A 26,473-nucleotide genomic window follows, 5' to 3' on the forward strand; every position below is an offset into this window, starting at 1 on the left:
TCACTGCGGTTTACAAAAACGGTTTCATCTATTGATGCAAAATTCCTAACTTTTTGTTGTCACAGTCTGAAGATGATACGATTCGATTTTGGTGGAAATTGGACAAACAGTCTAGGATGAGTTTGAAAAAGTAGGTTTTGATCAAATAAGAACATTGAGGACATGATGTTTGACCAAATATGGCAAAATTAGTATCTATGTTCTCGGCATGAGCCAATGACTGTATTATGACCAGTTTCATTAAACTAGGCTAATTTAATCAAAAGTTATTAGCATGTTTGTAAATTTTGTTATAACCTCTGACCACAAGGTGGCACTGCCCCAAAACTTTTTGAGTACCTTCAAAGCATGGTGCGGAAGACATTAATTTTGGACAAACAGTTCATAAGTTATAAGCAAAAATAGCCATTTTTTGTATCTCCGGACCAGTAGGTGGCGCTGCGCCGAAACGCTGCATGTTGCCTCAGGTCATGCTTGTGATGATATGTACCAAGATTGGTTTGAATACGATAAAGCGTTGTGGAGATATAGGCTTATGAGTGTTTTTGCAACCGCTACGCAAAATTTGTGTGCGCGTTTTTCGAAAACGATTTGACAAATCAACTTGATTTGCAAGATTTTTTGTCAGCATGGTCTGAAGATGATGTGGTTCAATTTCTGTGCAAATCGGACAAACCGTCTAGGACGAGTTCGCAAAAGTAGGTTTTTTGGAAAATTAAAAATGGCGGGAAATTATCATGACCGAAAATGACATCATAGGTTGCAATTGAATCGGCATGAGCCAATGACTCTATTATGACCAGTTTCAATATACTAGGCTAATTTAATCAAAAGTTATTAGCATTTTTGTCAAGTTTGTTATATCTTTTGACCACAAGGTGGCACTGCCCTAAAACTTTTTGAGTACCTTCAGGGCATAGCATGGAAGTCACATACTGAGTTTAGTAACAATATACTAATGCATTTGTAAAATATAGCATTTTTTGACAAAATTCAAAATGGCTCACAGCCAAAATGGCCGATATGGTAAAATTGAATATCAGACGACTTGGCATGCCGTCCTGAATGTAACGAGACCACTTTTATGATTTTTGGACAAACAGTTCAGAAGTTATAAGCAAAAATAGCAATTTTTCGTATCTCCGGACCAGTAGGTGGCGCTGCGCCGAAACGCTGTATGTTGCCTCAAGTCATGCTTGTGATGACATGTACCAAGTTTGGTTTGAATACGATAAAGCGTTGCGGAGATATTGCCTTAAGTGTGTTTTTGCAACCGCTACGTAAAATTTGTTTGCGCGTTTATCGCAAATGATTTGACGAATCAACTTGATTTGCAAGATTTTTTGTCAACATTGTCTGAAGATGATCTGGTTCAATTTTCGTGCAAATCGGATGAACCGTCTAGGACGAGTTCGTAAAAGTAGGTTTTTCGGAAAATTCAAAATGGCGGGAAAATTTTTATGACGGAAAATGACGTCATAGGGTGCCATCGAATCGTCTTGAGCCAAGGAATCAGAGGAAAAAAGAATTTAGTTTCTAGCCCTTATGGTTCAAAAGTTATTAGCATAAACATGAGTCAAATTTTGGACTGATGGTGGCGCTAGAGGGATTGAGTTTGAGACTCCAAATTTGCTACGGTGACATTTCAGACTGTCCTCTATTAGTGTGCCAAATTTCACAACTTTTTACCATACGGTTCTATGGGCTGCCATAGACTTCGTGGCGGAAGAAGAAGAAGAAGAAGAAGAAGAAGAAGATGAATAATAAATATAGCTGCAAGCAGCAATACCGGGGCCAAGCGCAAAGAAGAAGACAAGACATGCCAAAATGGCTGGCAGTGTCAGATCAACTGGAGCAATGAGCAATTAATCACGTTTTAAGATGATTTTAAGCAAAAGGCTGAAAATGCATTGTAGTCTGAGAGTGTCAGACCAACTGCAACAATTAACAATTATACAGTTTAAGAAGATTAGGCAAAATGGCTGAAATATCATATATTGAGTCACTGATAATGTAAGTTAATGGTTTATCACTTTTGACCAATAGGTGGCACAGATACGAAATTGATGTGGTGTGGTCAGAATAAGGGAACAATGACACATGCAAAGTTTGATGCCAATATGTCAAAGCATTGCAGAGATACAGCCTCAAGAGTAATTTTGGCATAATGGCTCAACTTCGTCGCTGCGGTTTACAAAAACGGTTTCATCTATTGATGCAAAATCCCTAACTTTTTGTTGACACAGTCTGAAGATGATACGATTCGATTTTGGTGGAAATTGGACAAACGGTCTAGGAAGAGTTTGAAAAAGTAGGTTTTGATCAAATAAGAACATTGAGGACAGGATGTTTGACCAAATATGGAAAAATTAGTATCTCTGTTCTCGGCATGAGCCAATGACTGGATTATGACCAGTTTCATTAAACTAGGCTAATTTAATCAAAAGTTATTTGCATGTTTGTAAATTTTGTTATAACCTCTGACCACAAGGTGGCACTGCCCCAAAACGTTTTGAGTACCTTCAAAGCATGGTGCGGAAGACATGATTTTTGGACAAACAGTTCAAAAGTTATAAGCAAAAATAGCCATTTTTTGTATCTCCGGACCAGTAGGTGGCGCTGCGCCGAAACGCTGCATGTTGCTTCAGGTCATGCTTGTGATGACATATACCAAGATTGGTTTGAATACGATAAAGCGTTGTGGAGATATAGGCTTATGAGTGTTTTTGCAACCGCTACGCAAAATTTGTGTGCGCGTTTATCGAAAACAATTTGACAAATCAACTTGATTTGCAAGATTTTTTGTCAGCATGGTCTGAAGATGATCTGGTTCAATTTTCGTGCAAATCGGACAAACCGTCTAGGACGAGTTCGTAAAAGTAGGTTTTTTGGAAAATTAAAAATGGCGGGGAAATTATCATGACCGAAAATGACATCATAGGTTGCAATTGAATCGGCATGAGCCAATGACTCTATTATGACCAGTTTCAATATACTAGGCTAATTTAATCAAAAGTTATTAGCATTTTTGTCAAGTTTGTTATATCTTTTGACCACAAGGTGGCACTGCCCTAAAACTTTTTGAGTACCTTCAGGGCATAGCAAGGAAGTCACATACCGAGTTTAGTAACAATATACTAATGCATTTGTAAAATATAGCATTTTTTGACAAAATTCAAAATGGCCGACAGCCAAAATGGCCGATATGGTAAAATTGAATATCAGACGACTCGACATGCCGTCCTGAATGTAACGAGACCACTTTTATGATTTTTGGACAAACAGTTCAGAAGTTATAAGCAAAAATAGCAATTTTTCGTATCTCCGGACCAGTAGGTGGCGCTGCGCCGAAACGCTGTATGTTGCCTCAAGTCATGCTTGTGATGACATGTACCAAGTTTGGTTTGAATACGATAAAGCGTTGCGGAGATATTGCCTTAAGAGTGTTTTTGCAACCGCTACGTAAAATTTGTGTGCGCGTTTATCAAAAACGATTTGACGAATCAACTTGATTTGCAAGATTTTTTGCATTTTTGTCAGATTTTTTAATATTAGTGTGCCAAATTTCACAACTTTTTACCATACGGTTCTATGGGCTGCCATAGACTTCGTGGCGGAAGAAGAAGAAGAAGAAGAAGAAGAAGATGAATAATAATAATAAGAACGGGAACGGTTTCAATAGGTGCCTTCGCACCTTCGGTGCTTGGCCCCTAAATACGAATTGTAAAATTTGATTTCATGCCGCCTTTAAGTGTATTGTTGGAGTAACTGAATAACTCCAGGATGTTGGTTTATTTCGAGTCAGAGGGACAGTCAGACATGTCAAAAAGTGATAAACTTTATAAATTTGTGGATTAGTGCTTACTAGAGATGCGAACTGTTTAGAACGATTCAATCCTATTTGGTGAACTGGTTCGACCGGTTCACTAAAAAGAACTGGCTCAAAAGAACGATTCGTTCGCAAACCGGACATCACTACTCTCTCACACACACACACACACACACAAAAAGGAGGCTGCAAGCATGATAAGCGTGGCAAGCGCTACACACGCAACGACTCAGCAAAAAGGTGCTTTTCAGAGCAACGCGCGGGCCGCACTAACAAAACTTTCATGTCAAGAAGGGGGCCACAATATCATCCTGCGGGCCGCGAGTTTGAGACCCCTGGGTTAGAGCTTGTACACTGCCTGCGTGACACGCGAGTCTCATGCGCGGCTCGAGCCCCGTCGAAAACGCGTGCATGCTAGAAGTAGAAGCGACGCCTATTTTTCACGCAAGCGTGTTGGAAGCGTTTCCAGGCAAAATAGAATATCGGAAAAGCTGTTTGTCATTTTGACACGAACACATTAATAAATTACATTTTGATGTTTGAAAGTCTCTAGGTTAACATAAACGCAAATAATTGTAATCAAAAATCATAATTATTGCCTGATACAAGATAATCTGTACAGTATTGTAATTGAGCACAGTGTACACATCGTTTAGCTAGTGTTATCTATAAGCTAACACTGGTCTCTCACCGAGACACCTGCTCTGTTCTCCACTGTTTCTCCTCACACAAATACTCAGTCTCCTCTAATCGTTGTTCTGTCTAATCCTGGTCTGTCTCTTATTGTGTGTCATAATTGTATGGCTTTGGTCTACCATACATGTAGAATTTCCCCAGCGTCCGAACGGTCATTGCGATCCCTTGTTTTCCTATCATTGAAATTCATCTCGTTACATCACTTCCAGATTTGGTATTTTTAGATGCGGAAGTAAAATTCTAACAAAAACGACTCCAAAAGCCTTGATAGCGTATTTTAAAGTATATTTGAAAGAAAATCTAGTTCCTACATTATTTTTTAGACATTGACTCACTGGGGTCTCTAACCTGCAATATGCCCTTTAATAGTGGGAGAGGTGGGACATAGCGAGCACAGAGAGAATGATGCCTGCATTGAACATGTGACATGAGTGTATTGTTACACCCCACTAGCAACCCAATGCAACAAGGGCCAGTATATTTTTTGACACCAAGGAAATGTGGCTTGTTTGGGATCTGTTCTGAGGGCATCTCATTGATGAAGCCTCCAGTCCAACAACAAGATCCTTAGCTGTGATCAATTATTGCATCTAAGATCATGCCAAATCGTCAACAATCAAATCCGGCTAACTGAGTTAGCGACGTACGAAGAACGGACCCCAGGACAAATATCACAAGATAAACTTGTTCTTATTTTGTCTTGCCCAATTATCACAATGAAGGTCAACATACTGTTCAACCATATGACTCGGAAAAAAATCTGAGTAAATTGTTGACGATTTGGCATGATCTTGTATTGTTTGGTTCTTCAACGCTTATCCTGGACTTGCGGTCATAGGGCCCTTTCACACCTACCTTGCTTGGTCCGGATTTTCGGACTTTTCAGTTTGGTCCAAATCAAAATTACAGGTGTGAAACCTCCCCAGTACCACGGTCCGGACCAAAGAGACGAAATTTGGTCTGACGAAAAGAGGTAGTCTCGGTTCCGGATCAAACAAAGGTTCGGTTCGTTTCTAGTGTGAAAGCATTTTCTGTATATGGTTCGTACTTTCAGACCATTTGTAGGAAGTTGCTTAGAAAGCCTTTCTTTAATGTGAATTTAGTTTTGTATAAATTGTATCTTAATTTTAATCAACGTTTAATCAGATAATTGCCTGGATTTAATAAATAAGAAGCAAATAGTCTATAGTAGGGGTGTAAGAAAATAACGATACACGTGAATATCGCGATATTATGTTTGGCGATACTGTATCGATTCTCAAAAACACTGTATCGATATTTATTTATTTACATACAAGATTCGTGGCTTTGTGTTTGGTTTAAACCACAGACTGTATAAAACCCAACCGCTAGATGGCAGTGTTATCTCAGAACGTAACTGACACGCAGCCGGAGAAACGCGAGATGAAGGTGCATGCATCGCTAGTGTGAGCATTAGCAAACCCAGCTCACAAGACGATAGAATTATTCCACTCCTGCGGTATACAGAGCTGAAGTGTGGACTCATTTTGGCTTCAGCTATAAAGAAGCCACTAAGGAAATTGACAAGAGTCATTTTGTTTGCAAAATAGGCCAAGTTAAAATCCAATACTCAGTAAACGCATTGAACCTGAGAGCTCGCTTAACACCCCGACGTCATCCGCGCTGCTCAGAAACGTTTCGATAGAATATGTTCAGCACGTTTTCCTCTCGGTAACCAAATAAACACACAACAAAATTGACAGCGGTGGCAGCAGAACGAAAACATCTGATCACAGTGATGTGGATATGATGCACCAGCTCTGCAGTTCAGTACTTTAAAAAGCACTTTATACAATAGACGGCTTTAAAGCAAACAGCTTTACAGTATTAAATATAAAACAAACAGTCATTCAGTCATGGAATGGACTATGCACTTTCTGTTGTTAAATAGTTTAGAAATTAAAAATCTGCTATACTGTGAACCTTTAAAACATATACACAAAGAATCCTGCAGTCACTTTACTATTTCCCTTTACTTAGATTGCACAAAATAGTGATTAGTGATATAAATTATACTGTATTAATTAAATTAAATAGTTAATTGTCAGGTTATGCATATGGTTGTGTTCTTTATTCTTTTAAATTAGATCTTTCTATAAAAAAAAGAAATATAGCAATATATTGCCTCTCTTAGAATATCGCAATATATAATAAATCGTATCGTAACCCCTGAATCATTGCTACTCTCCGTTTAAGAACGCCTACAAAGCTCGTTCACAGCCAGCTTTTGGCAAATCGGACCATGCCGCCATTTTCCTCACACCGGAATATAAACAAAGGCTCGTTCAAGAGCCCCCGGTGAGGAGGGAAGTCAAACGCTGGTCATCCCATTCAGAGATCACGCTACAGGCAGCTCTTGATGACGTCGACTGGGACATGTTCCGCGCGAGTTCTGAAGACGTCAGCGAGTTCACAGAAGTGGCGCTCTGCTTTATTAACACACTGACAGAGCAAGCCACACAAACATTAACTATAACGTCCTTCCCTAATCAGAAACCGTGGGTGGACAGTTCAATTCGCACTGCAGTAAACTCGCGCACCACCGCTTACAATGCCGGTCTCCTAACGGGGGATATGAGGGAGTACAAAGCTTCATGTTACGCCCTCCGGCGCGCCGTTAAAGCCGCAAAACTCCGCTATAAAGACAGAGTGGAATCTCATTTCCAACTCAACGACTCCCGGCGGATGTGGCAGGGACTGAGAACCATCTGTGCTTTTGGAACTAAATCCTCTGCAGAGGTGAGAGCTGATCCGTTGCTGGTGAACGAGTTAAACTCTTTCTACGCTCGCTTTGATGGTAATCGCGGCAGCGCGACTCCGGCGAGTGACGCGTCAGAGAGAGTCCCTCAGAGCAGCAACGGTCACGTGATCTCTGTCTCGGAGGACGAGGTTCGGAGGGCACTCAAACGTGTGGATGTCAGGAAAGCTGCTGGGCCAGATGGTATTTCAGGTCGTGTTCTGCGGTCCTGTGCTGATCAGCTCGCAGGGCTCTTTACATCCATATTCAACGAGTCCCTTGCTACATCTGTTGTCCCCACCTCCTTCAAACGATCCTCCATCATCCCTGTACCTAAGATCAGTAAACCCTCTTGCCTAAATGACTATCGTCCAGTGGCTCTCACATCTTTAGTCATGAAGGTCTTTGAGAGACTCATTAAAAACAACATTTGCTCCTCCATTCCTGACACTTTGGACCCTCTTCAGTTTGCCTATCGTCCCAATAGATCGACTGAAGATGCCATTTCTCACGTCCTTCACTCCTGCCTCACTCACATCGACAGCAAAAGTGGGAACTATGTCAGGTTGCTATTTATTGACTATAGCTCAGCCTTTAACACCATAGTTCCCATTAAGCTAACACACAAACTCCTGGATCTAGGCCTGAATTCTTCTCTCTGCCTCTGGATTGAAGATTTCCTCACTGGCAGACCCCAGGCGGTGAGAGTAGGCCAGTTCACCTCCACCTCCATCACCCTGAGTGTTGGAGCTCCACAGGGCTGTGTGCTGAGTCCCCTGCTCTACTCTCTCTACACCCATGATTGTTTGTCCCCACACAGCTCCACCTCTATCATCAAGTTTGCTGATGATACTGTTGTCCTGGGTCTCATCTCCAACAACAATGAGACGGCATACTTGGACGAAGTGGAGCAACTGACATCATGGTGCCAGGACAACTGTCTCTCTCTGAATGTTAACAAGACCAAAGAACTGATTGTGGACTTCAGGAAGAGACAGCATCGGTCATACTCCCCTCTCATGATCAGCGGGACACCGGTAGAGAGAGTGAGCAGCTTCAAATACCTGGGTGTGAACATCTCCGAGGATCTGACCTGGACTACACACATCCAGACACAGGTGAAAAAAGCCAGGCAAAGACTGTACCACCTGCGCCAGCTGAGGAAATTCAGGGTTTCACCAGCCATCCTGAAAACTTTCTATCGAGGGGCGATAGAAAGTGTCCTGACTCAGTGCATCACAGCGTGGTACGAGAACAGCACCAGTCACGACTGCAAAGCCCTGCAAAGAGTGGTGCGCTTATCCGAGCGCATCTCAGGCTCAGCTCTCCCGTCTCTGCAGGACATCTACACCAAACGCTGCAGAGGTAGAGCTACCAAAATCATCAGAGACATTAATCACCCTGCAAACTCTCACTTCACCCTGCTGCCATCTGGTAAGCGCTTCCGTAGCCTGATGGCAAAAACTGAAAGACTCAGGAGGAGTTTCTTCCCCCAGGCCATCAGACTCCTGAACTCAGTCACGTGACTTCACTTCACCCCGCACACGCATAAACATACGGTTTTTTAACATTAACATCCACATACTGCAATTGCACTGCACTTTACTTTCCTATTGTTACTGCGTAACAACCTGTAATAAACCTTGCACATTATACTTCTTTACATATACATATATATATATTTTATGTTAACCACTTATTTTTAAGTCTACAGTTTATCTCACTTATCATATCCACATATTTTTTATATTTTTATTTATCTTATTTCCTATTTTTATCTTTTACTTGATTTATTTATAATTCTACTTATGTTAATACTTTTTATTCTAATTTTATTCTATTTCTATTTTAATTTCTTGTAACTGTTATTTGCACTGTCCATGGAGCGACCTGTTTACATTTCACTGCCAGTTGTATATTGTGTATATAACTGTGTATGTGACAAATAAAACTCTTGAATCTTGAATCTTGAATCTGTATCGTGATACGCATCGCCAGATTCTTGGCAATACACAGCCCTAGTCTATAGCAGACAATAATCGCGAGAGCGATCAGATGCTTTGCACATGAAGCTGGAGCGCGTCTCAAATTAACCTGAAACTCAGCAGGCTACTTGTCTCACAAACATGAGAAATATGTGTATATAAAGCTTGAAATGTCCACTTTTAAACGTAACGAAAAGAAAATAGTCAAGCAATGCCAATGCACACTGTTCAATAGTGGCAACGAGATGCGTCCGTTCATTCACTCTTGTCAAAGACGCTGACGTCAGACGCATGTCCGTTTACAAACCAATCAATGTCCAGATGCAGCCCACATAGATGACGAGTGGACGCAAGTGTCATGTAAAGTTCTTTAGTGCGCTCGCATAATTGCAATGTGAAACCAAACCAAAACTAACTGAATGTATAAAATGTATCAAAACTAGGGCTGTCCAAAGATTAAATTGCATCCAAAATAAAAGTTTGGGTTTACATAATATATGTGTGTGTACTCGGTTAATTATTATTTATATATAAATACACACACATTCATGTATATATTTAAGAAATATTTGCATGTATATACATTCATAATATATATATATATATATTCAATTTAGTAAATAGCTGAAACAAGCACAACAAACTGGCAAAATAAAAGTTATAAATGTATCATTCATATTTTTCTACATAACTATAGAATATATACGTTTGTGTTTGTGGAACTAATAGTCACTCTTATATGTTAAACACAATCCAGAATCCACTAAGTACACACAACTTCATTATAGAGAAAACAATAAATGAATAAAAATATATAAATCATAAGCTATGACAAAAATATATATTAAATCAGGTTAGTGGATAGTTTAAAAAAAGCGATTAGAGCCTTGGGAACTAAGGTAGAGGTACAACATGAAGAACTAAGCATGCAAATGAAACACAGGGCGATGAACGCAAGCGTTACCAAATCCGTACAACTTAATGCGCAGGAGTTAAAAGAATGCAAAGACAAAATCAAAACGATGGAGAAGCAAATTGAAACTGACTGAAGTCAACAAGGATCTGAAAGTTCGGGTGTTGGAGGGAGAAAGGTACAAAAGGAGATGGTGTCTTCGTATAAAGGGTCTTAAGGAGAATGCAAATTAACGCGTAAGAAATAATGTGATCCATCTCCTTGGCAAGATAACACCTGAGTTTGCTCCTACCATGACGGAGGCAGTGGATGTCGTGCATCGGGTCGGAAGGAAGGAGATCAGCCGTCCGAGGGAGGTGATCATGCTCTTCAATTGCAGACTGGTCCGTGACAAAGTATGAAAAAGAACCAAGGCGTCTTCGGTGTGTAAAGAAGCTGGCATCCATTTTGCAGAAGATTTGACGAAGGAAGATAGACTTTTGAGACGTGAATTATGGCCAAGAATTGAGCAAGCTAGAAAAGAAGGCAAAGCAGTTGGCTTTAGAGGCCAATTTGGATACATCGAAGGCAAACGTATCTCTTAAGAGGGTAGACAGTTTTTTGTTTAAATGGAGGTGAAGTGATAGAGAAAATGGACTTTGTTTCCTTCCCACAACTTTACACGTCGGTAACAGACTAGGTTATAGCTTTTTTGTTGTTTTTTTAATTCAATTTAAAGTTCTTTGTTTAATTGTTCATGTTCACGTTAAAATCTGGCATTTCATTTTCTTCTTTAAATTGTAGGGGTTTAAAAGACTCGAAAGGCAATTTTCTTATTTTGCAAAAGTCTCATTGTTTTTTTTTTTACAAGAAACACATTCAGAGTCAACAGATGCTGTCTTTTGGAAAAAACAGTGGGGAGATATGATATTTAGTCATGGTTCAAATCGGTCTGCAGGGGCCGCTATATGCATGAATAAATGCCCAGGCAAATTTATTACTCACAAGGCTGATGTTTATGGCCATTGGCTCGCAGTGGTCCTACACTTAGACGATATATTTTTAATTTTAGTTAATATATATGGATATAATGTTCACATCCAGAATAAGGAGCTGTTGGAGACAGTGTCAAATGTCACCCTACAGAATTTATTTTAATTGGAGGTGATTTTAACATGACACCAGATGAATATATGGATAAACAACCCTCTAAATTTAACATTTCTCACATTAACAATATTATTCATAATTTTTGCTTATCCAATTTGTTAATTGATATTTGGAGGAACTTAAACCCCAAATCCAGACACTTCTCATGGTTCAAACCGAATGCCACTTCAATGTCCAGTATTGACTATTGGCTTGGTTCTGATACCCTTTCGAATCATGTTACTAAATGAAGTATCTCTGGTGCCCCCCTAACTGATCCTTGTGTGATCAACTTAGCCCTAGAACAAAAGGATAAATCTGGTATTACCAAAGGTTATTGGAAATTGAATGCAGACTTACTAAACCATAATGACTTCTGTTCATATATTAGAAAAATAATTGCTTGATTTTGAAGTACATGATTTTAAAGTACATGATTTTAAAGTAAAAATAATGTGGTACTAAATGGGAATACTTAAAACATAAATTAAGAGAATATTCTATAACTTTTAGCAAAACTTTAAAGGAACTGTATGTAAGAAATGTATTTCAATTAATCATAAAATGGCCCTGATATGTCACTAGACATTAAAAAATCATGTTAATTTCAAATACTTATATCACTGACAACAGTTGTCCGGCCAGGATATTGTCATTTTAAAAGTGAAGTTGCAGCCCCCAACTGATGTTGACATGTTGTGTTTTGGCCTGAAGTGCCACCGTCCACCTGTCTACCAATCACAAAGTCCATAGTGTTTCGGCATCCGGGTTGCCAGCTCTGCTCTAGTTACCGCAGCTACAAACTTTTTGGATAAAAAATTTCTAACTTTACGAAACCTAAAAGACCTCGTTATGAATCAGAAAAACGTTGTGACAATTTCCGAAATAAAACAAGGATTTGTATAGATATGCCTTTGAAAGATGGAGACGGCTGAAAACGGAGAAGAATTTGAAGACAGGCGCCAACGTTGCTAATTTTCTCCTGGACAGGTAAGGTTCATCTATGTTTGGCTAACTTGTACTTAATGTAAATGGACATTTCAAATATTCATGACAGTCGAACAAAGTTATGCATGTTGTTCGTGCAAAGTAACGTTAGGTTAGCGCATATGGAGGAGGTGGGTCATTGAATTGAAAAGGTAACGTTAAGGAATTGTTTGGGAAATAAAAACGGCAAGTCGTCATTGCTAACATTAGTAATGCATTATCAGAGCCGTTTCACTGTTTTCACATTTCACTGTCATTATGCGGAGACGCTGAGGAAAACAACATTAGCACGCCCATTATGGCAATGTGAAAACGTATTTGAGACAGTAGCCTAATGTTACCTTGGTAAAAATGATTCCTCATTCGTTCTTCGCATATATAGTGGACAACACATGCTGCAAGTTGACCTGTATGATACATAGTGACTTAGGCTTGTGCTTGTACTTACGTTAATGACAGATACCAAGATACAAGTTAGACTAACTTACTGTTCTAACAATGTACTGTCACATACGAGCGTTCATATTTACGATTATATTTGGCTAATCGCCATTAGTAAATTTTTGCGATACATAATTACTTCACAAAACATCTTTCACAAAGCATAAACATAATTATCAGAAAGAAGAGAAAAAAAAAAACTTGCTGTGTAGGACTCGTCACTTGCCATAGAGACAGAGCGCTGTCTCTACTGGAAGCTCCTTGTAACAGCCTACGTCCCTGCGGGATCCTGCAGCCTATCTGGCAACCTCAAGTCAGGGGGGAGGGGGAGAAGGGATACACCGCTCTAGAGTAATTTGAAAGTGATTGCAGTACCAGTTGTCCACAATCCTACATACAGTTCCTTTAATAAAAAAAGAAACGTGAAAAAGAAGTCCATTTAATTCAAGAAATTAATAAGTGTTGTTGTCAACCTAATATGTCAGATGAAGAGAGAGATAAACTTATTAAGCTACACTCCACTTTAGATGAATTTTATCTTAAAAAAGCAAAAGGGGCATACTTGAGATCTAGGGCGAAGTGGCTGGAAGAAGGGGAAAAAATAGTTCATACTTCATTAAGTTGGAAAAGACGACAAGAAAAAAACTCAATCAAGAGCTTATTAGTGAACCAAGAAGAACATTCCAATCATAACATAATAGCTAAAGAGGTGTTTAAATTCTACTCTACATTATATTCTTCATCTTTTTCCTCTGTTAATTCTAATTCTTTTTTTCAGATGGTAAAAAATATCCCGTCAATTGATAGTGTATTTCAAGAACTATGTGAATCTGACTTTTCTATACAAGAGCTAGATACAGCGATTAAACAGAGTAAACCTGGTAAATCACCAGGACCCGATGGATTAAGCATAGATTTTTTCAAAAAATTGGGATGACCTAAAATATTTTTTATTTGAAGCCTTACAAGATTGTATAAATAATAAATGACTTACTGCACACTATGAAACAAGGGCTTATAGTTTTGATACCAAAGCCAGGAAAAGATAAGAGATTATTAGATAATTTACACCCCATAACATTAGCACTGGTTTATAGATTAAAAACTGGAATATCACAAATTATTAGTGTGACCCAGTCAAGTTTCTTAAAGGACAGGTCAATTCATAACAATAGAAGATTAATTTTTGATTTGATTGAATATTGTCATTCAATTGATGAGGATGGTTTCATATTATTTTGGGATTTTTATCAGGCTTTTGACATGGTGGAACATTCTTTTATTTTTCAAACTCTTAAACATTTTGTTTTTTTGGTCCCAAGTTTATAAACATTGTTAGAATGCTTTACAAAGACATAAGCTCTGTAGCTCTTACCCAAGGTACATGTCCAAGGCTTGAGATCAAAAGAGGCATCAGACAAGGATGTGGATGTTCACCTCTATTATTTATTATGGTAATAGAAATGTTGTCTATTTTGCTCAAAATGGGTAGCATATCAGGCATTGAGTTAGAAGGAAATCATTTTATTGTCAGTCAATTTGCAGATGCCACCACTCTTTTTAAAAAAATGAACAACAAATACCCCTAGCATTTAAGCTAATCAACAGGTTTTCTTATGCTTCAGGTCTAATGCTAAATATGTCAAAATGTGAGTTATTGGCCATTCACAATTATCCTAATGTTACATTGTACAATATCTCAGTTAAAAACGAAGTTAAATATTTAGGTGTCTGGTTATCGAAGATGGGAGAGAATTAAGAAAATGTAAATATATTGATAAAACATTAAAGAAATGCAGATTAATAATGAATATGTGGTTGCAGAGAGACTTAATTTTTGGAAGAATTTTATTGACAAAAGTAGAGAATCTTTCTAGATTTATCTATCCGTGTTTTTCTGTAGCAGTGTCTGCAAAAAAGATAAAGGCAATAAGCAAATTCAATTTTGATTTTATATGGAAAATGAATAGTCATATACGAAAATTATATGATTAAAGATTATGAAGAAGGTGGGCTTAAAACCATTGACTTTGATATTATGAATGGGGTCAAACTTAGATGGTTACACTCTTTCATTAAAGCTACACTGTGTGATATTTTCCCCCATCTAGTGGTTAAAAGGTATATGACCATCCAGTGAATATTAGTTTCTCTTCCTCTCAATTCCGATTTCGTTTTAAATCCTACGGTGGCCGATTTAGTCCAAGATTAATATGGCTTCCAGTTCGACCTCGTCCACATTCGACACGCTGCCATCGAGTGTTAAAACGCAAAAGGCGAAGCTTGAATTCACGGGTATGTCCCTCTTTGGCTAATGTACTTTCAAGATGGAGGGGCAACATGGTGACCCGCATTCGAACCCATTACCGTATGCATTTTCAATGGCATATTATAAACTTACGAGAATACTTTATTACTTGAAAGAAGTAAATATACATTAATGAGCACATTTTTGAAAAAACTGTTTTTAGCTAAGAATAAACTAAAACTTTTTGTGATAAATACAATCGGAGTTGCTCCTCTAAAATGTATGAAAAAAATAATCAAGAACATTCCCATACAGATGATTAAACTGATAAATGAACAATTGAAATATTCAACGATAACACCTAAGATGCAAGATCTTACGATAGATAATGTAGGCTTTGGTGACAGTGTTCTAACAAATTTTTGAGGAATTGTTTATTACAAAAATGTTTCCCAGGACCTGTAAAGAGAGCTTATATATTGCGTCATTATGATAAGAAAGAAGTGTGTGAAATTAGGACCAATTTTATTTAATTTCCTATTAAAAGGTAGGGTAGGTAGGATTGGGTTAAACTTTTCCAAATTTGTTTAAACTTTCTTTATATATCAATACATAATTAAAATGTAAGTACTCAGAAAAAGAAAGTATAAAAATTGAGTGTCTGTAGACCTCTCACGACTGTTTTAAAGACAGCTCATTATTTCCATTCACTCCACCTTCTCCCTTCTGGGCTCTTTCCAAAGCCACGCCCCCAAAACACATGAACGCGCAACGCCTACCACGATCAGCTCAGCTGAAAGACGCATTATTTACCTGAGGCGAGCGGAGAAGAAGTGCATGTAGTGACATCATGTCAGAATCACATGTAATAAATCTAACTTTATCATTATGAATATAAACAAATAAGATGTCTTTTAGTACTCACTATCAAGCTAGAATATACTGGTAAAGTTTAAAATACATACACAACACAGTGTCTACGACACACACAGATACAAGATAAAAACATCAACATTGGTAGAGTATATAAAAACAAACCAAGGGCCGAAATAAACGTGCAGGTAAAGTTCCCGGTGAACATGGTAAAAGAGTTTAGACAGAGGGTAGTAGCTAAAGCTAACTTAGTTCTAAAAAAAGTTCCTGGATGCAGTGTACTAGCTTTTACACATGCATTTTGTTATCTAAAGTTACATTTTGCGAAATTCAACACGACAGCGATCAACTTGAGCTAAGCATATTGAGTATTTATCATCTCTACTAATGGTTCGCTAAGTGTATAACATTGTAACTTTATGCTAAGTAATGTTATGTTAGCTATATTAGGCAGCTACGTGTGCTAGTGAGACATGCTTCATGAAAACATAAACCAAAAAAAATGTATAATCAAAATGAAAGATTACCTGTTCAGCAGAAATACAGCCTCTTGAACTCAAATCAAACGGGTGCGCCAGGGTTTCACAACAAAATCCGCCCAATTGCTACTCAAAACAAGCCCAATCGTGTTTCTCCGGTAAAGCCCAATCGTGTTTCTCCCGTTTGGGGGGTAAAATATGTGTCTTTTTGGTAGGGCTGCCTGCTAAAATTCGCAAATCCCGGGGCAAAATATCACATAATTGGGGTCGCTTCAACCCGCGGACATGAAAAACAGCCCGCGGACATGAAAAACAGCCCGCGGCAACAGTGTTTGAAGTAGCCCGACTTGGCAACACTGGGGCGCGCGCATGTGGGCAGATCCTGGAGCAAAAGCGGCGGTAGCCATGGTAGCGAGAGAGTGACAGTCGCCCAAGCCAATCACTTGTTTCGGCCCGAACGAAAATAATGAGCGGTGTTTATTGCAGATTAAAAAGTCTAGAGTCACTCGATTTTTATACTCTCTTTTTCAGAGTACTTAAATTTTAATTATGTATTGACATATAAAGAAAGTTTAAACAAATTTGGACAAAAGTGTTTTAGATCATTCTTACCTACCCCACCTTTAACCCTAAATGTAAAGAAGTGCACTTCAAAATTATGAATCATATATACCCTGCAAAATTATTTTTAAGAATAAGATTTAATGTTGGAGATTCAAACTTGTGCCAAATATGCAAGTTAGAGATAGAAACGGATGAACACTTGTTCTTTCTGTGTAAATTGGTACACATTCTGGAAAGACACATTCAACTGGATGCAACAAGGAATACCTACAAATTGACAATGTCATGGGAAATTGTTAAATGTGGTTAATTAAGGACAAAAAGGTATCTCATGTAATAAATATTATGTTGCTTTTGTTGAAATTTTACATACACAAATGTACATTTTTCAATACCCCTCCACGATTATTGGTTTTTAAAGAGGCATTTCAAGTATACCTAGAAACACAGAGAGATGAAAAACCCCAAAGCATTGTATCTGTACTCCTTACTGGAAGATTTTGGTTTAATAACTTAGAAAAAAAACTCTTCCTACACCGCTACATGCATTTTATTTAAATTTACGAATTTATTTCTGTTTTCTCTTTTTCTTTTGTCTTTAATTTACTGATTGTAAGCTCAGTCCTTGTTTGTAATCATTTCAATTGTAATTGCCTTTCTGTTGATGTTCAATATGTTTATGAATACATTTTTTTTTTTTTTTTTTTAAAGACTAACCGAACGCGACGAGCAGTTTGAATGCTGAACGGAGAATGATTGACAGCTACAGTGGAGGAAAGACATTCAGCTATGGAATGGCTTTAGATGACTTTGTACTAGCAAATCGATGACACTTTAGACCTCTTTGGCATTGTAAAACGACACCGTAGAACACATGAGAAAAAACAACTACACTTGTGTTGTGTGACTGAGTATCTTCAGAAATCCTCCCCGTCACATGGTGGTGGACAGCCAATCCCCAGTGCTTTAGGTCCTTACATGCAAGAATGCTACAGGCTCACACAGACACAGCCGCTTGGCTTTTGGAACCAAAATTTGGCAACGAAAGATAAATCATTTTTCGATACTACTAGTATCGGATTTTTTCATTCAATACCATAAAAGTATCGCCGTTCGGTGCCCAGCCCTAAGTATTATGCACAACATTATATGCATTCTCATATACAATATAATACTACACAGCCACTTGATTGAGCAATTTATTTGTGATGGAATAATTACTTTTTTAATTTTATTGGAGGCTTACAAACATGTTGTACAGTTACTCTGAGCCGTGCATTAATTTAAGTGATGACGGATATTATGGGAGTGGCTTGATGCAGCATAAGAGATGCAGATAATTTTGTGAAGCTTCAAAGCGTTATGAATCACCGAGTTGAATCATGATTCAGATCGCATGTCAAACCTCCAAACTGCTGAAATCACGTGACACTTGCAATCCAAACCGCTGAATCGACTCACTGATTCATAACGCTTTGAAGCTTCATGATGCCGTGTTTTGAAATCGGTCATCACTTTACAAGTCGTTATTTAGGTTTTTTTTGCGCACAAACTATTCTCGTCGCTTCATAAAGTTATTGTAGAACCACTGTAGTGAGATGTACTTTGTAACGACGTCTTTAGTACCTTTTATGGGTCTTGAGAGTGTAAAGTGCAGTGCCAATGGAGGCCTTTCTGAGCAATCGGATTTCAACTAAAATATCTTCATTTGTGTTCCGAAGATGAACGGAGGTCTTACGGGTGTCGAACGACATGAGGGTAAGTAATTAATGACAGAATTTTAATTTTTGGGTGAACTAACCCTTTAACACACCCATATGCTCTAGACCAGCAAACTACCAAAACTTCTGCTTTTAAAAAGTTTGTCACGCTTCGCTGATGATAAATTAATCAAAAGCATTTAATTAGCAGCACCTGAATGCTACTTATCCTCTTAATTTCTATGAAAGCAGGTGTAATGTCATTCGTTGTTTTTTTCAGGTTGTATTTACCTAATATTAAGACCTGCCAAGGACCAGATTATTTTTTTTATTATGTCCCAATACTTACCATAAGATCCTACTTTAAAAGTTCACAGTATAGCATTTTTTTTTTATTTCTCTTTTCGTATTTGTACGCACATGAGAACTTCTCACGAAAAATCTCTGCGTAATTCATAACACGTTCATACGCACATTCATTTGTTCTTAACATTGTTTTGATGTTATTGAAGTTGGAGTATTCAAAATGAGTGGCTGCAAGCATGAGGTTAGTCCTCTGCATAAAACACGCCCAAACCATCTCCATATAAGGGCTTTCCGCACATGCTTTACTTACAGCCTGTCACTCTCATCAAACTTGCAGATACGCTCTTGCTCGATCCGCGAACAATGCCAATTGTTATAGATTTCCATATGACTTTATTAAAATCCACACATTAAAAGGTGGGGTAAGCAATATTTCTCAGTCATTGCTGAACATTGTTGATATTTAAAATCAACCCAAACAAACACACCCCTCTCGTCATTGCTCCACCTCCAAAGATCACCCTTCAATCCTAACTGCCCTGCTCCGAATTGGTCTCGAACCCCGATCGCTGGCATGCGAGGCGAGTGCACTAACAAGGCTGCTAAACAGTAAACACTGCATTCTCTAGCAGTCATCAGCCTGCACAACTCTCACTAGCTGACCTCCGTTACACACACAATGCAAGAGTGGATGTCTATTTATCGTAGCAGAAGCACCAACAAATAATGCTTCATGAAAAATAAAGCAAAGATGAACAAACGATAAGGAAGCACAAAAAAAATTAACATACAGCACACAAAAGTAAATACAAACAAGAGTTTGTTGTTAGTTGCCAACAGCACAGCAGCTCCAGACAAACTCAAATCCAGTGTTACTCACATATGGAGTAAAAAGTCAAGTCAAGTCAACTTTATTTATATAGCGCTTTTAACAATGTGGATTGTTTCAAAGCAGCTTTACAGTTTTAAACAGGAAAATAATGCAGCATAATTTTATTCAGCTGTATAGCCATTCTGGAAAAAACGCTGATGTCATCAGTTCATTTCAATTATCATACAGTGACAGTGTGGGCTTTAGATCAATAATTCGATCAGTAATTTAGTTTAAATGGTTAATTTAGTTTATTAATTAGATTTATTTCGATGTTTAGTTGAAAAATGTAGTGTCCCCAAATGAGCACGCCAAGCCAGAGGCAACAGTGGCAAGGAAACCAAAACCCATTAGGTGACCTAATGGAGAAAAATAAACCTTGGGATAAACCAGGCTCAGTCGGGGTGCCAGTTCTCCTCTGGCCAATTAACAAACAGCGTATTATTATTATTATTCTGGCAACTTTACAGCTCAGAGGTCATAATAGATCAGAATATTCGAGGGACCGGGTTGCAAAAACAATGCAACCTCCGCATCTGTTTTCAGACCTTCCCGCTTAGCTGTTTCAAATATTAACACGGGTCCTAAAATTCTTTCCTGATCATAGCCCTTCATTTTTCAGGGATATTCTTAACAGTTTTTTTCTTTTGTAAAGTCTCACAGGCATCTCTCATTCAACAGTCTTTCTTGAAATCTCCCTCTTGCTCATTCCCTCTCATACACCGTCATTCACCCCCTAACGATGCTTTCTTGCTGCGGTTTTCTCACCACTGTTATTTCTGTTGTGTGTTTATTTTGTAATTGAGAGGAAAGCATGCAGTACATGTTTACATATTGAATTGAAACGCCACTCACAACAGCACGAAAGGTGTCTGGATGTTAATTGAGCTCTCAGAATCAATGTGCTTCCTAAGTACTGGATTTTAGCATTGATTATTTCGCTAACTACATGACTCTTGTCGATCTCCTTAGTGGTTAGCTGATATAATTCTATTGTCTTGTGAGCTGGGTCTGCTAAAACTAACAATGCTCCCTTGTGCTTTTCTACATCACAGTTTAGGTTCTGAGACACCACTGCCATGTAGCGGTCGAGTTTAAACTAAAAACAAAGCCACTGTACAATGCACTGTAGTAATTTTAAACAGCCGAGAGCTTTTGATTTTGAAAGTGAGAGGATGTTTCTTTTTTTGCTGAGTTTAAATACATAAAAGTCCCACCTTTCCATTCTCAGCTGGCACCTTTTTCTTCTTCTTTTTTTTGTTTGACTTCTCATTCTACAACAAAGAACATTAAACAGAAACCAACAGATTTAAAAAGAATGAAGATTAAGTTAAAACGCATTGTCAAATGTTCTCAACATTGTATTTTACAAAACTCATGAACCAATCACGGTTGTACTTTTATAATTGTGGATGAAGGTAATGTATGAAGGTTCTACACACCTTCACAGAATCTTTCTCCAGTGGAGCTCCTTGTTGTCCATCATTGATTCCTTCTGCCAGCTCTTCATCTGACGGACATGCATCCGCATCAGCCTCACCTATCTGACACACACACACAGACACCATTACAGACTGTGTGTGACCAAGCCTGGTCTTACCAGACTCTCGTACATTTCATTTGTACAGAGAGTCCGGCCACTCTCCATTGACAAGCGTTTACTTCATTGAAGGCGGGTACTCTTATCAAGTTTAAAACTATTGGATCTGCCCAGAGCCACTCTGGATCTGCCATAACCAATCGCTAATGTTTGGTCATGATGTATGATGTATGCGCCGTTCGCCTCTGTTTCTCAAATGGAAGTCCGTAAAAATAACTGTGCAGATTGTGCACGCCACCTCAGTGATAAAACCTAAAACTTGAGCATTCGGATTGTGATTTATTCCGTGTTTGGTCGCAATTTGGTCCGTGACACGATTAAATAAAATGTAATATGCTTGGTATGATAAGAATAAATGCTGTATATATGAATATAGAATAAATGTAAATAACAGCCCAATTCAAATGTTTACGTGCTTTTCTTCTTTTTTTTGAGCGGTGATGAAATGTATTGCTCTTGTAAATACTTAACTTGCCAGCATTTAAAGAAGTACAAGTCTAGAAATGCATCCAAATTACAGCGAAGCGCAACCGCACGGTGCTCTGCAGTGGTCAAAAAGGATATAAACAGTGAATTTTGAAGTGATATATTCTTGAAAACTCAGAGATGTGGATTCGGACAGCAATTAAATGACCACACGACCTTGGCGTTTGTCTAAAACGGTAGGTAATTCGGCCAGGGATTTTTACACGGGTGGTGGGAGACGGACGGCAATAAAATCAACACTGTAAATGACGACAATACCTTCCGACCCCACGAGAAACAATTACCGTCCGAATAGGGCTTCAGCCAACTCCTTCACCACTAACGGAGCGAGCTGGAAAATCAAACTTTCCCAAACCGAAAGTTTATTGTAGCTGGGGAGGAGGGCCACAACATCATGGCCACCAACAAAACTCAGCAAAGATTGTTCTTGCTCCTGCTTTAACTTCTGGATATTCGGCAGCGGTGCCGAATAACTTGGCTCGCATCTTTCTCCGCCGCCATTACTGAACTACAACTCACACTAGCGCACAACATCAACGTCATCGTTCTCAGCCACTCCCTCTGTTCGCAGATTGGACCAGTAAAAATTTGTTCGGAGAAAACCTAAGAATATACCGCAGTCCCAGACGGAGTACTGAAGGAAAATGAAAATTGAGCGGAAGTACGTAGGAGGGAGGAGCCAGGCTAATTCAACCCAGTATAGTACAGCAAAACTACAGAATTTATGGAGCTGTCAACACTGGAAAATCCGACAGCATCCAATCACTTGATGAACACTCCATTCATATATACAACTATATGTTATTAAATTGCTTATATAAAATTATTTTATTTACAAATTTCGTGCTTGTTTTTTTTTTTTCGTTGCACCCGTTCCTTAATATTGCTTTAAAATTATACGTGCCACCACAAAATGATACGTGACCCAGCGATGAAAGTGGAAAACAAACTAATAAAGAATACCAGTCACAGTCGCCATGTTTAAAGTTTGTGGCCCGCACATCTCGGAAATAAAAATTATCCCCGAACGTCCCAGTGCCTTGAGAGGGCGGTGATGTCCAATTTTTTTTTTAAAAAACTCGTATTTACGTTACGAAAACGTGAAGACAGCAAACAACGTTGAATAGGTTTCACGTTATTTGTGAACTACACGCATTAAGCATGTGTTAAATCATACATCTCAGATTTCATAATTACTATGGTATTTTGGACATTTATCTTATGGTACCAAAAAGCGTTGGACTAATATCCTGTTAGTTAGTACCATGCCTTAACGTTACCATGTAAGTATAGTAATCATTCAATGCCATATCAAAGTACCATAGTAATACCATCTGATCCCACCTTAGCATCATGACAATCACACATGCCATATGTTACCAGCTCAAAAATGTTGCTGATGTTCTTCTGCTTTTGGGCTGTTTGTGTGTTACTCTTCATCTGCTCGTCTTCATCTTTGTCATCTTCCTCAGTAAGTTTGACCGCGTGTAAAGCGGCCTGAGCGCGCTGCTCGCCCTTCAACCTACGCAGAGCACGACTCGACATGATGGACGTCAAATAAACTGATCAGTTATCAATAATATCGACCCCAGATATCTCATAAACTTGAGGATGTTCAAGAGCATACGCTAGCTATAGTCATTTGGAAACACGTGACGTCACCTTAAACGGAAGTGGGTGTGTTCAAAAGTAGGCGACCCGGATGTTATTTTTATACCTTGTTTTTCTTTTCTTTTACTGTCTAGGGTTTTTCAGTTTTTCCTAATCATTTCATTATTATAATTATCATTATTATTATTATTATTATTATTATTATTATTATTATTATTATTATTATTATTATTATTATTATTATTTAAACAGATGCAATGACTCCTTATAATTCAAAAGTAAGATTGATTACAATACGAGAGAACGGACCCTAACTAACGGTACTGGTACTGACACTCTATGGCCCTGTCCCAAATGGCACACTTCATGGGCACTTTCGGTCTTGTGGAGTTACACTGGCCGCTGCGTGCGCGTGTCCGTTAAAGGGGAACTTCCCAGCACTGGGAAGATCAATGTGTATTTAAACTGTCATTTATGTAGTAGAAATGTGACGTCACATAGCCCGCGAAACAACAATGGCAGCCCCTATGGATGCAGTGTTATTAAACAAATATACGAATAACGTAAAATAAAACAGCTTCTCTTGCCGTATGCGCCGTTTTCTCTCCACCATTTCCCTCAAATAAGCCAGGAGCAGGCACGTGCAGAGGGGGGGGGGGGGCTTTGGGTGCTCGAGCCCCTGCCCTTTTTCAAAATGAATCAAAAGTGCCCCTCTCAGACAAATATCAATGATAATATCGTGGTCAATAAAACTAAATAAATGTGATTATTATATAACTGAACTGTGCGTTCACACTGGCGAAATGGTTACGTGAAAGGACTTTATTATACTATTTTTGAATATTATGCAGCATTATGAAATAAGTCTCTTATGTTCATCAAGCCTGCATTTATTTGATAAAAAAACTGCAATATTGCGAAATATATTAAAATAATGGTTTTCTATTTTAAAATAATTTAAAATATAATTTATTCCTGTGATCACAGCAGGATTTTCAGCATCATTACTCCACTCTTCAGTGTCACATGATCATTCAGAAATCATTCTAATATGAGGATTTAATGTCAATGGTGGAAACTGTGATACTCTTTTCAAGATTCTTTGATAAATAAAAAGTTAAAAAGAACACAATGTAATAATATTTCACAATATTAGGCTACTGTTTTTTTTCTGAATTTTTGATTAAATAAATAGTCTTGATGAGCATAAGGATATATAAACACACATAACATATATATATATATATATATATATATATATATATATATATATATATATATATATATATATATATATATATATATATATATATATATATATATATATATATATATATATATATATATATATGTTATGTATAAATATTATTATATATTATATATATATAAATATTTACATATTTATATATATATTTACATATATATATATATATTTACATATTGCCCCTTTTGTACATTTGAGCCCCTGCCCCTGACGAACTCTCTGCACGGCCCTGGCCAGGAGTAAGCACCTTTGGCTAAATAAATGATTGTAAATGAGCATAAGCCCTGTACGGTCTGCCATGCTTTGTTTACATCTAGCAACGCTTCAAAGTCGTGAGTCGTGGTTTGGAATGCAGCATAATTCTCCACAGTTTAAAAGTGAAGTTAATCCATCTTCACCTTGTGGGTTTTTGTGAGAGGAGAGAGATTTTGTGATAGCAGTGATTTTTCCTTATTTGTATCTAGGCTACTTGCTAAAACATATTTGTGCATTCCAGCAACAAGTGTCCCTTGTGAGAGGATTTTTTCAAAGGCTGGAGAAATTATATGTAAAAAAAGAAGTCGCCAACAGCAGAGCAAATAATATATTTGAATAAAAATGCTTTATTTATTTTATTAATGTTTATTTTTCATGACCAAAACAAACCTATAGTTCTTCACAATGAGGAGGCTACAGGTTACAAAACCAAGATCATGTAGTTGTCAGACAGATGTTAAAAACTTTTTTTTTCTTTCTCCATGGATCATTGTCAAGGTTAAATCAGATCAACACATGCAAGTGACCACTAGGTGTGGCCGTAGAGACGGGTGTTGGATTGATTCGAAGCTTCGAAACAATATGGCGCATTTGCTTCAACTGTTTCCATGCTTCACAAAGCCTCGGTCTGCCCATCACTATGCTGACACTAAATCTCTAACGAAACCATTTTGGGGGCAATTTTAAATCTGGAAAAGAGGGTGGATGAGAAGTTGGCGGATTTGAGTGAGCAATCCAAGCAACGTAGCGCCATGATTGCAAGCCTAACGAAGGCGATTAAATTCAACACGGAAGAGGTGAATGAGTGCCAGAAAAGAGTAAAGGACCAGGGGCCTCATTTATAAACGTTGCGTAAAAGAAGCACAAAAGAAGGAGTACACCACTCTCTACGCAATAATTGGTATTTATAAAAAGCAAACTTGACGGGAAAATGTGCGGTCCTTCACGCAAGCTCTAGGCGCACGCACAAAAACGGGTGTAATGAGAAATGGCGACACCGTCGGCAGATGGAAAAAACACGTGAAAGTGTGTGAAACTGTAGACCGTTGTGTAAAAGAAATGGCAATACTGCCTCTCATAAATAACTTGAAGACTTCACAAAGCAAGTATTACAATTAACAGCCTACACGAACACCCATTTGATCGATCTGCAGTGTAAAACAAACAAAAATTACAACAGAAATGCAAAAAAAAAGAAAAGTGAAATATGTTCTGCAACAATATTGGCATGTTATGCAATTCATCCTCATAAATAATATGGTAAACAGAACGAAATAATGTACAAAACTGATATTCTCATCAATGTGTCTGTCTGGCGGAGCAGATATAGATGCAATTAGATAGACAGATAGATAGATAATTAGGGAGATATATAGATAAATAGATAGATAGATGTATTAATTGTCCACTGGGGCAAGTTGTTTTCATAGTAAATATTTCTTCATCAGCTACGGAATCATGGTATTCATGCAAATGCCT

The 26,473-nt window shown here is 38.1% G+C and overlaps 1 protein-coding gene across 2 annotated transcripts in view; it reads right to left on the reverse strand.

Annotated features, from left to right (window-relative positions):
- tcf25 (TCF25 ribosome quality control complex subunit) overlaps positions 1–23,547 on the reverse strand; it is a 229,658-nt gene extending 206,111 nt beyond the window's left edge. For both annotated transcript variants that reach the window (XR_013817156.1, XM_079824907.1), the window contains exons 1-3: positions 23,245–23,547; positions 21,221–21,322; positions 20,996–21,052 (exon numbers count right to left, since the gene is read on the reverse strand). Coding sequence is in view for 1 of the 2 variants with exons in the window: in XM_079824907.1 (XP_079681033.1) it covers positions 20,996–21,052; positions 21,221–21,322; positions 23,245–23,409 (324 nt within the window). In the remaining variant the exon portion in view is untranslated. The remainder of the gene's footprint in view (positions 1–20,995; positions 21,053–21,220; positions 21,323–23,244) is intronic.
- Positions 23,548–26,473: the final 2,926 nt, after the last annotated feature.

Source organism: Gobio gobio (genome assembly GCF_949357685.1).
Source record: "Gobio gobio genome assembly, chromosome: 9".
Classification (NCBI taxonomy): Eukaryota; Metazoa; Chordata; class Actinopteri; order Cypriniformes; family Gobionidae; genus Gobio; species Gobio gobio.